The 16327-nt window shown below is 32.0% G+C and overlaps 1 protein-coding gene and 1 long non-coding RNA gene across 7 annotated transcripts in view; one reads left to right on the top strand and one right to left on the bottom strand.

The window, feature by feature from the left end:
• Positions 1-16327, top strand: part of PHIP (pleckstrin homology domain interacting protein) — a 131893-nt gene that overhangs the window by 94172 nt on the left and 21394 nt on the right. For all 5 annotated transcript variants that reach the window (XM_038554573.1, XM_038554572.1, XM_038554575.1 and 2 more), the window contains 9 exons: positions 2102-2221; positions 3916-4023; positions 4574-4698; positions 4826-4908; positions 8093-8204; positions 8575-8636; positions 10921-11076; positions 12307-12427; positions 14968-15093. In XM_038554573.1, coding sequence (XP_038410501.1) covers positions 2102-2221; positions 3916-4023; positions 4574-4698; positions 4826-4908; positions 8093-8204; positions 8575-8636; positions 10921-11076; positions 12307-12427; positions 14968-15093 — 1013 coding nt within the window. The remainder of the gene's footprint in view (positions 1-2101; positions 2222-3915; positions 4024-4573; positions 4699-4825; positions 4909-8092; positions 8205-8574; positions 8637-10920; positions 11077-12306; positions 12428-14967; positions 15094-16327) is intronic.
• The window catches only part of LOC119874202, a 40050-nt gene continuing 34297 nt past the window's right edge, over positions 10575-16327 (bottom strand). For both annotated transcript variants that reach the window (XR_005367940.1, XR_005367939.1), the window contains exons 2-3: positions 13496-13601; positions 10575-11106 (exon numbers count right to left, since the gene is read on the bottom strand). This is a non-coding gene — a long non-coding RNA (uncharacterized LOC119874202). The remainder of the gene's footprint in view (positions 11107-13495; positions 13602-16327) is intronic.

Genomic DNA, 16327 nt, shown 5'->3' with positions numbered 1-16327 from the left:
TTACTGGGGACTAGTATCATTCTGAAATGGCCGTGCTGTACCGTAGTCTTAGAGTTAGAAATATGATCATTCCTGTTTCATAGTTAACTTGATTCCATTTGAGTTGTTAGCTATTTCAGTCAAGGTATTTTCTCCCTGTGAGGAGAAATATTTGCTGAAATTAACAGCCCATACTGAGGCTGGAATTAACAATTTTCAGACTTTCCTACCTTCTTTTTTTTAAGTTGAAGGAAACCTTTTTCAAATATACTTTAACTCAAAACCTTAATGTAAGAAACTGGAAATCTATGGCTCTAACTCTATCATGTAATAATGTGTGTTCAGTATGGATAAATTAACTTTTCAGATATCCTCTGACTTATCAAAGTAACATAATACAAAATTTATATTCTATGTTTTCCCCTCTGGTCTTCTCCAGCCCTTCTCTTCTCACATTGACAACTCTTTTAGCTGTTTACATCAAAACTGTAGTGTTCTCCTTAATTTCTCTTTTTCCCGCATATTCTACATCCAGTACATAAGGGGCTTTTTGTGTCTCTATCTTCTAGCTATATTCAGCACCTGAGGATTTTTTTGGGATTTGGGTGTTTTTTGTTTTTGTTTTGTTTTGTTTGCCACTTCTGCTATCACAGTAATGTGAGCCACTATAAACTCTTAGGTTGTATTACTGCAGTAAGCCTTCTATCTGTCATCCTGCTTCCACCCTTTTATCCCTAGGTTCTCAAAGTATGGAGCAAGAAACTTTTTCTGGGGCCCACTACTCCGCTGTTGTAGCTTGAGAGCAGCCATACACAATATATAAATGAATGGATATGGCTGTGTTCCAATGAAATTTGACTTATAAAAGTAATGAAGCAGTGGGACTTGAACCATGGGCCATAATTTGCAAATCCCTGCTCTGAGGCATCCAGAGTGATCCTTTTAAAAGTCAGATTCTGTCATTCTTTTGACTAAAATTCTCCAGTGTACCTGTCTCACATAAAGCAAATACCAAGCCATTTACCTCTCCCTTAATCTTCAAAGAGAGTGCTCCTGATATGTTTGAATGAGAAACAAGTTGTGTTTAGCAGGAATATATACCTGCTAGTGCATACCTCTCACTATTGAGATACATATATATTTATATATAGATATATATATATATATAGAGAGAGAGAGAGAGAGGTAAATATGTATAAAACTTATGTTTTTTACTTTCCTTCCCAAACCTGGATTTTTTTTTTTTTTTTCTGTAATTTTCCCCATATTGGTACTTGGGAACTTTATTCATCCATTTGTTTAACCAGAAACCTTTGTTTTTATATGTGTATGTGTGTGTGTGTGTATATATATATATATACACACACACACACATACACATACATAATTCATATATTGTGAACCAGGTGTGAGAAAGGGGAGAAAATATTCCTGGGCTTTGTATAAGTATAATGCCCACCTCACTGAAACAGCCTTCTGTATTATCCACTACTCAGCCCTTATGAAAATAACTTAGTTCTTTCTGACAAGGCATGACTATGATTTAAAAAAAAAGAACTTGAATAATGGCTTGGTTTATTACATGAAATATTGATAAAACTGATAGGATTTTGAGAGAGAGATTACACAGAGTTTATATTTTGGGATTTAGGAGGATATCTTGTTTACCTAGTCTTGTTCTGAATGTTGTCTGTAAAGTTTGGTTTATCTTGTTCTTTTTTTATGTGGTGATTTGGGAAGATTGAATGACTATAATGCCACTTGCTGCCATCTTCCCAGAATAAGGGTTTTTAAAACACTTAATATATACTTTTGTTCAATAATCTCCTTCACCCTTTATTTAACTACCTTTATAGTTACTTTATTTTATTGAAGATTTATTTATTTGTGAGAGAGAGAAAGCACAGCAGAGAGGGGCAGGAGAGAGTCTTACGTGGACTCCATGCTGAGCATGGAGCCTGACATGGAGCTCATGATCCTGAGCTCACATCCTGAGCCAAAACCAAGAGTCAGATGCTTAACTGAATCCACCACCCAGGCGTCTCTATAGGTGTTTTAAAGGACAGATTGAGAGATGAATACTTTTGTGATAATATTACTTTATAATGTTCTAAAATCCTAGAGATTGGCTGTAGGAGAACTAACAGAAAATGGTTTGACATTAGAAGAATGGTTACCATCAACATGGATTACAGATACTATTCCCCGAAGATGTCCATTTGTGCCACAGATGGGTGATGAGGTACTTTTAAAAACAATCTTTGTTTCTTTGAAGTATATTTAAGCTTTTTAAAATAGCTCTTGAAACTGTAAAAAACAGCAGTTTCATAAAATATCTCATTTTATATGTTTATAGCTATGTATGGAAAAAGTATAATTAGGAGGAAAGCTCTAATCTTTTTTTGAGGCCACTTGCCACTTTAAATATTGCAATAGCAAAACTATATATCGGAAGAAGATAGAAATCTTATTGGCATTTTAAAAACTAGTATTTTTTTAATAAGGCTTCTATTGCCAATTTTCTTTTTCTTTCTAAAAATAGATTTTTCATAGCATAAGGCGGCTTAAATATATGACATGTTAAGGGAAGAATGCAATTCAGCACTTTATTTAGTTTTATTTCATAAGTTTTCATTTAAATACAATGTTTATAATTTATTAGATCTTTTTAAAAATGTATTGGAGTCAGAAATATTTCATTTTTAAGAAAATGTGATCGGTCATCATTTTGGACTATGTGCTTATGAATTTGAAATGGAAATGTAAGACCTTAGATCAAAATTCGTAGTCCAGCATTCATATATTATTTTATACGTAAGTGTTAAGAAACAGAGTCCTCTGGTATCCAGTAGATTGGCAGTAATAAATTAAGTATAATATGAGCTTCTTTAGCAAACCATACTAATTAGTAGTAGAAAGTAGCAAGTGACAGTTGACAGTAAAAAAAAGAAAACAAAAACAGTTTTTTTGCAAGAGTAACTAAAGAACAGCTGGAAAAAATTCTTTTAGGGCCCCTACTTAAGACTTGTAGAGACAGAACATTTCAACATTTTTGTAATTTAGTACATTGATAGAGCATGACAGATCCTTGAGCATCAAAAAGATGCTTGATTAAATTATATTTAATCTAGTCAAATTTATATTTCAAGATGACTAAATGTGTAAATCCTTATTGAATAATTTTCTTTCAAAATGTTTAAGTTGTGTTTTTAATTGTTGATGCTTAGACAAGGTCTCATTATTCAGCATTATTCCTATGAAATTTCAAACAACTCGAGTAATAGTGATATTAATAAATAGAATATAAGTATGTAGACTAATGGATATCCCAGAATATTACCAAGAACTTAATAGCATTTGTAAAAATTTTAATAGTATTTTTTTTTTTAAAAAAAGCTCCTATTTTTTTATAGTGGTAAGAATACATAGTGTCAGACTACTACGTCAAGTACCAGTTCTATAGAATAATAATCAGGTGTCACTTAAATGTGAACTCCATAAAATGAGGATAAATACATGCTTTGCTCTCTTTGTAAGGATAAAAGATATATAAAAATAATTTTTCATTTCGGAGTTTACTGCATATGTACAAACCACTTGCTACCAAAATACATGAATGATAAGCTGATCGTGACTCCAAGTTACAACTTTTGTTATACAGCATTGGTCAACTTATTCTGAATCCAAAAATAAAACAGTGAAACAAAACCAAAAAACTGCTTATTTTATCTCTTGGTGTATAACCAAAGTAATGTTATTTAGAACACTTTGTTGATTACATGACATTTGGACAATTTGAAGAAAAGGAAAAAATATTAAAATACAAGAATTTCTTTTGAAAGGATATTAAATTCTCTCTTTGCAGTTTTAGCTGATATCTTGCATCTTGGATTAAAGGAAACATTCAAGTTTTAAAATTGTGACTTGACTTTTTAGGTTTACTACTTTCGGCAAGGACATGAAGCTTATGTTGAAATGGCCCGGAAAAATAAGATTTATAGTATCAATCCCAAAAAACAGCCATGGCATAAAATGGAACTACGGGTATGGTGTTTATTACTTAAAAAGTGCAGTTTTAGGTTATGTAGAAAATTGTATTGAATGTTCCTCTTTTCACTGTAAGAAACTGTCTCATGAAAGTACCTTTTTTAATTGAGGCTGTCCTGGAGAGTAAAAGCAATTTTCAAAGAAACAAAAGATTGAATTTATGTACTCTGATATTTTATAAGTTGGGTACGAAGTGTCAGTATAGTAAAACTTATTAGTATTGATATCTAAGGTAAACTTCATATTTGTAAAGAAGTATATCAGCCGGGGTTGAAAACTATGTAGAGGTCTTTGGAACTATATTGGAAAACTTTTATTTTAATAAAGTCTTCTCTTTTTTTTTTAAAGTTATAATATATATAGATATTACATATTACCTATAGATAAGATTTGTTAACTATAAAGGTATAAATTCTTCAGTATATAGGTCAGTAAATTTTTGCATGCACAGAGTAATCACTATCTAGATCATTGAAATGAAAAAATGTTATTATGTTTATCAGTTTGTTTTGTGAAGATGGTTTCATATTTTCTGTATCTTTCTCAGGAACAAGAATTGATGAAAATAGTTGGCATAAAGTATGAAGTGGGATTGCCTACCCTTTGCTGCCTTAAACTTGCTTTTCTAGATCCTGATACTGGTAAACTGACTGGCGGATCATTTACCATGAAGTAAGGACTATTAAAAGAGGCGGTGGTTTCTTATTATAGATTGTTTTTCAAGATTCAGATAAATTTGAACTTCTTTTAGATATTTTTAGGTATGTGACCTAATCAGTTTGTTTCTATTTGTAATTAGATACCACGATATGCCTGATGTTATAGATTTCCTCGTTTTGAGACAACAATTTGATGATGCAAAATACAGGCGGTGGAACATAGGTAGGTCATTTATTTAGAAGGCATACGTGTTTGTTATTTTTCTTAATCTAATAAATTAATAATTATAATTATAATTAATTATAAGTGATTTATTATTTTTAGTGATTTGGAAAAAAGATAATCAGAGAAATCTTCTTGCCATTTGTGGGAATGTTATTAGCAAAGTAAGAAGATACAGTGTCTGTTAAATACAGGTATTTAAAATACAGCTGACTCTTGAACAACACCAGGATTAGGAATGCTGATGCCCTGCATTTCAAATCCTAAAAGATTGTTTATACCTATTTCTTTAGCTGTTTCATGTGTTGAATTAAATTTTCATTTAAAAATATAACAATTCAAACTTGAAGCAAAAGATATCTTCCAATTCAAAATGTTTAATAATTTGGACTGGTACCAAAGCTAAACTGGCATTTTTCTCTTACTGACCTAATCTGTTACAGTCTTTAAACTTGTAATCAAGACTCAAAGAAACTTTAAAAATATTAAAATTTCCAAGCATTTAGGATGCATTAATTTATGTTCACATGGATGTGCAATTCATTAGAGTATTTTTTTTTTTTTTTAAATTTTCAAACAGGGCCACTCTTTGTCATCTTGGAGTGGGATGTGGTACATATATGGCATATTTGGTTTGAAAAAGCACATCAGTTGATATGCCAGTCCATCTCTCCTGCAATGCCATTGGAAGGCATTGGCATGGTGATTTGTCTTGTTTGGTCTTGGTAAACTTAGAAATTTACGTGTGTGCTCTGAAAAGAAAATTTAGAGAAATGCAAGTTATCAAAGTTAGAGACATGGGAGTTACCAAAAAGAATTTACATTCCATATAAATTCCATTACACCATATTTCTGGAAGCTTTGAAAGATGTTTCTGTCAAATAAGGGAACAAACCATGGAAGGGAAAGACATGGATCCCTCTAGGAAACAGGAAATCCAGAACAGGAAAGAGCCAAAATGAATTCTGAATAATAGTCAATAGAAGTCTCAGGATAGCATCTGCATAGCAAGTCTAGATGACCAGTTCAGAAGAGCAAAGTCTTCAGGAAAGAAAGAAAATGGAACTGATGAATTATCTAATGTTTGACTTCATTGGAGAGTATATTGAAGAATGTTTTATAGTTTAAGCTGTTAGACTTAATTGTACATTCAAAGAAAACAAACCACACACAAAAAATGAAGCAATCATACAAAATTATAGAAGAAAGCAACTGTGTACTGTTTGGCTCCGTAGCAAACAATAAATAGTCATGATAAAAACCATACAGATTTTAAAAATACATATAATTACATAAAATTATATGGAGAGATCGATATTTAATGTCTGAAATTGGTGAGTGAAGAAATATCTGACTAATTATTATTCAGAAATCTAAGTAAATTCAAGAAGTAGTTACACAAGTTAAAGATGTTTTTCTTGGTTTTGATTATAAGCCTTTGGTACACTTTTTAAATTATTTGCATTTGTTACTGAAAATTTTATTTTTTAAGGACATCTGCTGACATAAATTGCAGAATAAATATTAATAGTCAGAGTCCAAGAATATTCCAGAAATGAGCTAAGTAAAGAAATATGGCAAGCATTAGACATATTGAAGAGATATTTCAAATGGATGTATGTTGGAATTTTCTCATCTGTATCATAGCTGCTTTTTTCTCCCTAAATTTATAGATTAATAATTTCTTCTCAAGTTAATAGTACTTAGTCTTTTATTTCTGAGGAAATCTACATCTACCTACTGATAGCCATTTAAAATGTTTAGAAATGTTTAAAGCTTACTCTGGATGGTGTACTCTGTTCCCTGCTGGATTTCATTGTTAATCTTTCTATAGTATTGTTTATTTGTGGTTAGGCATACATTACCCAGTTCTTCTTCTTTAGCATAATGTCATTAGTGTATATAGGATCATAAAAAATAGCTCTTTGAAACTCATCATTATGTTTAAAGTTGTGGTAGTTTCAAGAATGCTGTTTATTAATTTTATGGTAGCTTCTCACTAAGCTCAGTGTCACTAATATGTATCTGAAGAGCGGTTAGAGTCTACCTGGTAATAGATCATGTTTCCTTCTTAACATTGGCTGTTAGAATGCTTGAATCTAAATTTGGGGCCTAATGCATATCATTCAGAGTTAAATAGAACTCAACAACATGCAGTTGGGTTCTATTATCTTATTCCTGACTCCAACGTACCTTTTTGTCATTAAATTTTTTTTTTAATTTTTAAATTCATTTTATGCTATATATCCCTCTAAACTTTTACATCTTTTTTGGTAAAAAATTAGAATATAAACAAATACTTTTCTCTTTATGGTTTGAAAATGAAACTCAGATGAGTTCTAAAATAACTGATTTGTTCAAAGTCACACAGATGAGTTATTTGAACTTAGGTCTTCCAGACTCTAACTATGCTTACCAGGAGAAAAATCACTCTCTACTCTGAAAGCTAAGGAAGAGGAAAAAGTGGCAGAAAGGAAGAGAGTGATACACAGTATTCATATGACACGAGGGAAGCTGAGAAGATGGTTAGTTAATTAGGGTCTTTGGGGAAAGCAGTTTTAGTGACATGATAATAGCTGAATGTAATTGTGTAAGGAAAGGAACAGGAGTGTTGTCTATTTTACAAAGATTAGTTTTTTCCTTTTTACTTGTTTTTACAGAAAAGAGAAAGTGAATGTATAAATATTACACCTTCAAGATGATTGACATGAAGGAAGGCAGGTTGGGTGTTTTGTTTTTATTGTTTCTAGGCTAGAGTCTTGATTGTTGGAGTGACTTGCCTAAAGAAAGCAAGAAATTAAAGACAGACTATAAATACTTGTTGGGCAGAAATTATCTAAACTATTTCTTTTTTGAATGAAGACTTTGGGCATAATCCTAATGATGAACTTAAAATTCCAGATTGGTAAAAATGCTTAACATAAGAGTGAATTTCTCCTGACCCTAATCAAATGTACGAAATGGTACTGGAAACTGGTAAGTCACACTGGTGTGTTTATTAAATAACTTTTTCCCTCAATGTTGCTGATTTTATTTATTTATTTTAGAGTGTGTAGGTCACTTTTATGTGATTTTTGAAATTATACAGGTAATTTAAGTATCTTAAAGGTATGTTTTGGAAGAAAGGAGTAACAGCAGTAGCAGTACATTTCAGAGTAATGAGATGGCTTTTATTCTTGTCTAGGTGACCGTTTCAGATCAGTCATAGATGATGCTTGGTGGTTTGGAACAATTGAAAGCCAGGAACCTCTTCAGCCTGAGTACCCTGATAGTTTGTTTCAGTGCTATAACGTTTGGTAAGGGAGTGTTTGTTGTATTTTAGTTCAGCTTGAGTTGCCTTTTTTTTTAAGGGAGGAAAGAGGAGGGATGGGGGAGAAAGAGAGAGAGAGAATCTTAAGCAGATTCCAGGCCCAGTGAGGAGCCCAAAATGGTGCTCAATCTCAAGACTCTGAGATCATGACCTGAGCTGAAATGAAGAGTTGGACTCTTAACTGACTGAACCACCCAGACACCCCCAGCTTGAATTACTTTTAATGTTTTCCTTATCTGTTAATAATGTGACAGATACTTCTTTTAAACACTTGCACTTATTTTTAAAATGTGATTTTATAAACTTAAAACACAATATTTAGATTTTTTTAACATAGGGATTTTTCTTCCTTTAAGCTGGGACAATGGAGATACAGAAAAGATGAGTCCTTGGGATATGGAGCTTATTCCTAACAATGGTAAGTGTATATTAGGCTTTTTGTGTTACAAAATTAATTTCTTAAATAAAGAATGTGATTTGCTGACTTGCTACTGCATAGGGTTATGAATATCCTATAGAAAATATTCAGTGTTACATATTGCATACCTGTTACGGACTGGATTGTAGGTAGGAGCATAGCAGTAATAAACAAGATAAACATAATCTTTGTCCCACTTGGAATTTATAGTCTATCAGGAAAGATCAAAATTAGTTAACTATAGCAATATATGAAAATGTTTTGCTAATAGTTGTTTGCTCCTAGAAGTTGAACAACACTTGGAAGCAGATTTTTTTGTAACTTCAGAACACTTTAAGAGTAAAGCATAATATTAAAGAGTTGAGGCTTTTGAGTGTTACATAGGTTCATACCCTATCACTGCCATCTTCTACCTATGTCATCTTGGCAAGTTCCTTAAATCACTCAAAGCTTCAGATTTTTAGGACTTCAATCTTTGAAATTCTGTCAGCTAATACTTTACAGGGCTTCTGTGAGAATTAAATGGCATCATGTGCTTATAGTGCTTATTTTAGAGCCTGACACATGTAATAGTCTCCGTGAGTGGATAGTTTACTAATAATAATAACTGTCTTCTTGCATATGGCCTGATATATTGCTTAGGACTTAGGAGTTAGCCTTAGGCAGTAAGTAGACATCTTCATGGAACTGAGAAAAGGCCAGTGTGGCTGAAAACTGCAGATTGCATTTTCCTTCTTATCCAGTGCCCATTTTTGTTTCTATTTTATAAAAAAAATACAGCATGCACATTGGCATATTCATGAAGAAATAAAAGGATATATATTCCAGAATATTAATAATGATTATTTATGAAGGATGGGAATATAAGGACTTCAACAAATTATTTTTTACATTATTTTTTGTTTTTTGGTTTTCTATAATATATCCCTTTTCCTGTCAGGTAAGAATATAGCCTTTAATAAACAAAAAGGAAATAGATCTTGTGACATAATAGAAATAATCATTAATAATGGAGTTGCTCACTAGTTTTTATATTCTAAAAAGTCAAAAGATAACTTGGAAGAGTTAAACCGAATCAGGTAAACCTTAGAAATGAGAAAAAAGACATGCTGATATTATCTAAGATTAGTTCTTTCTAGAAGTTACCACTTTGAAAATTTAATACCAATAACATATTTTTCATCTCACTGCTAAATTAGAACTGTTTGAAACTATAAAATATCTTAAATAACTTGTAATGAGGGCAGCCTGGGTGGCTCAGCGGTTTAGTGCCGCCTTCAGGGTGTGATCCTGAAGACCTGGGATCTAGTCCCACGTCAGGCTCCCTGCATGGAGCCTGCTTCTCCCTCTGCCTGTGCCTGTGCCTCTCATGAATAAATAAAGTCTTTAAATAACTTGTAATGATGCTACATGGATTATCTTTTGATTTTTCTCTTTTTGTAAGTTTGAGGTTGTAGTCACATGGGACTACTATATATGAGAGAAATGAAGCTAGTCAGTGTTGTAATGCATGGGGTATTTCTTGAAATGAATTAGTGACATTAATATACTGTTTGTTTCCTACCTAAATATATACATTTGTGAAGGGGGTGATTTTTGTTGTTTTTGTTCTGTCTGGATACATACATGTGTGCATCAGTGGGGTTTTATTACATTGTGTGAGGAATTTTGTATACAAATAGGAGCATATTTTTCCAATATTTCTTATGAAGTCTAGTTCAGAGGAAAAGTTGGTTGGCAGATTTGTAGGTTTTATGTCACCACCACCCCCTAGTTTATGCAGAAAGCATACCATCATAATTTAAAAGCAACAAGCATATGAATCATCTGTTAGTGTTCATAATTCTCTTTGTTCAAAATAAGGCTTTGATCAAAGTATTTGTGAAAAACACCACTTTAGTTCAGTTTCACCTTGTGTATGTTTTATTAAAATAAATATGGAGATTATATTATGAAATGATTTAGAAAACTTTTAATTTGCATCATTTATAGAAATACTTTGTCCCATATCTGAAACTGATAGTGGAGCACGTTGTCAGGTATAATTTTGTAGAAGTAATTATATGCTCATCTAGAGAATTATTAATAAAATTAGTGTTTTAGAAAATGTTACTGACCCTTGAAACATACTTTTCTTTAATGAAAATACAGAACATACTTAACCAAATCTTTACAAAATCACACTTTAGTTTTTCTGACAACATCAACTATACTTTCTAGAGATAACCTAAATATTAGCAAAAATCGCGTATATTCACTAAATCTGCTTTTCTGTGTATTTCAGCTGTATTTCCTGAAGAACTGGGTACTAGTGTTCCTTTAACTGATGTTGAATGCAGATCATTGATCTATAAACCTCTTGATGGAGAATGGGGTTCCAATCCCAGGGATGAAGAATGTGAAAGAATTGTTGCAGGAATAAATCAGTTGATGACACTAGGTAAATAATAACACAGGAATACAGAAGAAGCTGGCAGAAAGCAAAATAAAGGAGAAATGTTATTCAAATAAAAAAAAAATTTCCATAATATCATGTCCATAGTTTTCAAACATTTTTAAGTGGAATTTTTTTTTTTTTTAAATGAGATCTTACTTAGGACTTGGGTATCTAGAACAGTTAAAGATGGGGTTGCTCTAGTTGAATTTTAGAGTGAGGGCTCCCAGAAATGCCAGGGGTACCTGTGAAAAATCTGGATCCTCCGGAACCTATTTTGAAATCCCTCAACATATATATAAGCTGACATGATGTGAATTGGGAGGGGAGGGTTAAAAGCTGAATTACAATTATATGGATAGCTGTATCAGTTCTCCTCTTAACTTTATGAATGTTTATACAAGGGAATACTTGGGAGGGAAGAGAATACTGAACAGCTTTGTCTCATTTAAAAAAAAAAAAAAAGAAAGAAAAAAAACAATGACCACAAAACTTTTGGCTGTCTGAATCATGGGCTTCCAAAACAACTGTCTAGTGTGGTGGTTTTTAGCAACCCTCTACAGTAAGGAATCAATCGTCAAAGAGGGAAAAATTATCATGAATAAGAAGTGGTAAAGACACTGGAGACACATATTGGATGATATTTCATCTGAAGTCTTTGACATGGCAACACTTTAAATAGTATCATAAATAGAATCTTAAATACTGTTTGTGAATGAGCAAAAAATGGAGAGTGATCTTTGCCAGGTTTTAGATTTTTACCATTTTACTGTGTGCCATTTGGTCAGTGACATTGAGTCAAAGACTTCTGGATCTTTTTCTTCTTCTGAGTACTTGCCTGATACTTCAAAGAATTAAGCTGTTAAGTAAAATAAGATTGTAACTTTTGAGAAAGACAGGTTACATTTGAATGGAATGTGTTATAGTGTTGCTGACAGAATGTCAAAAACCTAGATTCAGGAATGGCCAGGTTTTAAGTGTAGAAATGTATGTTACTTAGTAGGTCAGATTTATATATTATCTGTCATTTCTCTTCTTCTAAGGAATCTGAATAACAAACATCCCAAGAATTTTGCGGTGTAAATGTACACATTGGAAGCAGTAAACTAGCTAAATTGTATTTTCTGTGAAAAGACCATGGCAATCTAATGGTTATGTGGATCAGAATTGGTCTTAAGCAGAATTATCTGAAGTATTTTAAACAAAAAATAAACATAAACTATTTTTTTATTCTAGATATTGCATCAGCATTTGTGGCCCCTGTGGATCTACAAGCCTATCCCATGTATTGCACTGTAGTGGCATATCCTACGGATTTAAGTACAATTAAACAAAGGCTGGAAAACAGGTTTTACAGGTTAGAACCCATTTGCTATAGCCACTACCAAAAGAGAAATAAATGATCCTTGAACATTTCTTGAACTTTAATGTGTGTATAAATCACCTGAGGATTTCTTTTTTTTAATACATTCTCTGGTTCAGTAATTTTTGTAGGATTTGAGGGAACTAACAAGTTCCCTGGATGCTGATGCTGCTGGCCTGTAGGCTTGAAACACTATTCAGAGTTTTTTCTTGTTACTAATACAAGTTGGTGCTCACTGTCTTTATATGTAATTTATAAGGCAAGCCAGAGTATCTCATTTTCTCCTACACATCACATTGAAATATTTGTTCATGAATTTTTTTCATAGAATAATATTAAAAAGTTGTATATTTTTCCTTATTTTGCTTATATTTAACTTATAAGTACTTGAAATTAGAAAAATTCAGGATATTTTTCATAGTTGTTTAGCTTGAAATACAGAGTTAGAAAAGACCTAATTTTAATTAATTTGCATCTTCTTCTAGTTAACAATTTTAGTAAACATTCAGTTCTAATCTTGGGCAGGCATTGTAGTTTTATTGCCTGGAATGTCTTTACAGAAAAGTGAATTTAAGTCTGTACTTTTCATGTAATGAAATCATACTTCCCAGGTTTTATGACTTTTGCTTAGAAGACTAACACTTATTTATGTATTTATCTATTTATTAGACAGCAAAGGTGCAAGTGGTAGAGAGGGATAGAGAGAATCTGAGGCAGATTCCAAACCTAGTGGGGAGCCCAACTCCAGGGCTCTGTCTCACAACCCTGAGATCATGACCTAAGCTGAAACCTAGAAGTTGGACACTTAACCAACTGAGCCACGTAGGCACCTCACAACATTTTAATTTAAATGCATTAAAAAATTTATTTTTGTAGCTAGTTTTGTATTAATGCAGTTCTTTACATTATATCATTCATTTTAACTTAGGGAAATTTTTATTCATATTTTGTATTTTTTAATATAAAGAGTGCCTTTGGTGTTTTAATTACTTAAGTTATAATTCTAATTTGATACTTTGTGTATCTCGCACGGAAAACACCATTTATTATTCCGTAACTTACTGAAGCAGTGGTTCTCAACAAAAGCATTACTGATATTTGAGGCTGGAAAACTCTTCATTGTGAGGGGCTGTCCTTGCCTCTAGCCATGAGGTGCCAATAGCAGCTCCTATTGTAAAAAAGACAGATGTCTTTAAACGTCGCCAAATACGAGGTAAAATTACTCACCCAGAATCACCAAGAGCCACTGGAATAAAGGAAACTAAAATGTTATATTTCAGGTTCTAAAGATTTTTTTGATCTTGGTTAGGTGTTTCTGCTCTTGCTTTATTGATATTTGTCAAAAGCATAGAGATGAGAAAATCACTATGTTCTGTGCCTCCCAGCCATCTTACCTTCATAGTATACTTCTTTACATTTATTTCAATAGAACCACGTTAGAAATTTAAAAGAAAATGGAAAATTAGCTGCATCCTTCCTTTTCCCCAGACCCCTAAATTGCTAAGCCATAGGAATTGGACTTAGTGCCTCAGAGATGCAACAAGGTAGGGGAAAGTAATGAGAAAGTTGTTAATACACAGTAATTGTTGGACTGCAGCTACCAAGATAAGCTTCTGACATCTCCCACTATTGTTGTAAATGTACTTTCTCATAGAAATACTGTTCAGCATGGTTAACTGTTAAGATGTATGATATTTCAGGGTACTTTACAGCTTAAACAGGCTTTTTTGGATTTGCTTAGCTTAGTAGCCAATTTAAGAAAAAACCTGAGAACACAATCCTTACATAAATTAGAAACTGCTTATTTTTGAAGTTGATAATAAAGACTCAAATTATGTTCTTATTTAATGAAACGAGGTCTTCATATGCTTTTTCACTATTTGAAGCTTTTTTGTTTTTCCTTTACTCATTGGCTTCAGATTTCTTGCCGTTTGTGATTTTCCTCTCTGATACTTTGGGTTCAGTCTCTTGTTATACTGCTACTATCAATTTACCCTGCTTGACTTTAATCTAAAACCTTATTTTACACAGTTTTCTATGGAGTGCCCTGACGATGCTTGTTGATTCTATTATTAGAATAAATAAAACTTGTGATGCTATTTGAAATCATAGAACTTTCTGTATACTTCCATATCCATAATTGTATATATTTTTTAAATTACAATTGTTGTATTTCTTTTTACACATCAATATCAGTAATATTTTCTGAGTATTTTCTTCCTTGTTATTTAAAGTGGGACCACATAGTGAATGATACTCTAGAAGTCACTCCAGAAGTTTGTCTTTACTTTCATAAAGATGGCACTGTTAATAATCTAGTGTGTCTAATCTAGTTTGTCATTTTCTATGCAAATACACAATGTTGCTACTCTTCTATTTCTTCTAACACAAATGAGGTTCTATATTTTCTTAAATTTTAAGTTGTGAGTTTTGTGATTGGATAAGACTACAGTCGAAAGAATGCCTGGTTTTAAATTGTGCACAAATATTTCTAAATATAATGAGGTTAAGACTAAATGTTTTGTTTGTTTAAGGCGGGTTTCTTCCCTAATGTGGGAAGTTCGATACATAGAGCATAATACACGGACGTTTAATGAGCCTGGAAGCCCTATTGTGAAATCTGCTAAGTTTGTGACTGATCTTCTTCTACATTTTATAAAGTGAGTTTTTTCCATACTTATTTATTGTATTGTATTTTATTGTATTTTAATTATTGTAATACTGTATCTCATTATTTTAAGATGTAAAATGCAATTATTTATATATGTAATGTCACATGCTGTGCTGTAAACTAGTTCCATTCAATATAGAAAGCATATAATTTAGTTCATTGGTTAATATTAATTAGGAAATCACAAAAGTTGTGTTACACTTGTATTCTGCAGTTAATATTTTAAAAATGGATCCTTCTTTAAATCCAACTTTGGACAATAATATTAAGGGTTTTACCTGTTATGTTTTACCTAAAACAATTCTTCTAAGCCGAATAATAATCATACAGGTAGGAGATACCACTATCGAATTAACAGTTAAGGAAGCTGTTTTGGAGGTTTACATGTTTAATTTTTGCAGTGAGTGAGTGTCTTCCATCTAAGAATTTTTCATCTTAACATTATATTGCCCCTGACAATATACTACAGCTATTTAAGGGAGCAGCACTTTTATTTTTCATCTTAGGAATTTTATATAGCCATAGAATGAATTGAACTTTCTAAACGAAAACCAGAGGAATGACTCCTGTTTTATATAAAATGCTACTCTTGAGTTCATATTAAGGTTATATATATTGGTTAATTTTTTCCGGTAAAGAGGAAAGAATATATTTTATAATTTAAATTTAAATACTCAGCTGCTATCAGCTTTCATTTTCACATGAAGGGATTATTGAAGCTTTTTAAAAAACACCTCCAGCTTCATTCTCATTACTCAGAATAATCATAGGGCCCCTTTTTGTAGTATTAGAGGGTTTTTTTGTTAAGGAATATAGGTAGTTTCAATATAAGAAAATACCAAAGAAAAGGAGTACAGTGAATATTATTTCCTACCCTCCCCCTGATTCTCCAAAGAAACCTTCCAAATGGTTTGGGGAGGCTATTTCTACTATACTTGAGCTGCTTCTCCCTCATAAAATTGGTAATTAAGAATTAGTTATCCTTGGAAGATAGATTGTTCATATAACTTAGTTATAGTGGCTTATAATATTTTAACTATAAAGTTTATAGTGTATAATTTTGTATTATATGTATATATGTTTCTTTTTCCAAAAAGATAGGCATTAATAGTATCCCATGATACATAAATACATGCTTTAGTGAAATAACTAGTCTATAAAATTGTATTTCTTTCAAATGTTATTTTGAAATACCTTATAAGAATAAGTTAATATTTAAAGCA

This window comes from Canis lupus, chromosome 12, assembly GCF_011100685.1.
Source record: "Canis lupus familiaris isolate Mischka breed German Shepherd chromosome 12, alternate assembly UU_Cfam_GSD_1.0, whole genome shotgun sequence".
Taxonomy (NCBI): Eukaryota; Metazoa; Chordata; class Mammalia; order Carnivora; family Canidae; genus Canis; species Canis lupus.
Note: the sequence above shows the minus strand (reverse complement) of the source record. Positions and strands in the feature narration are given on the sequence as shown.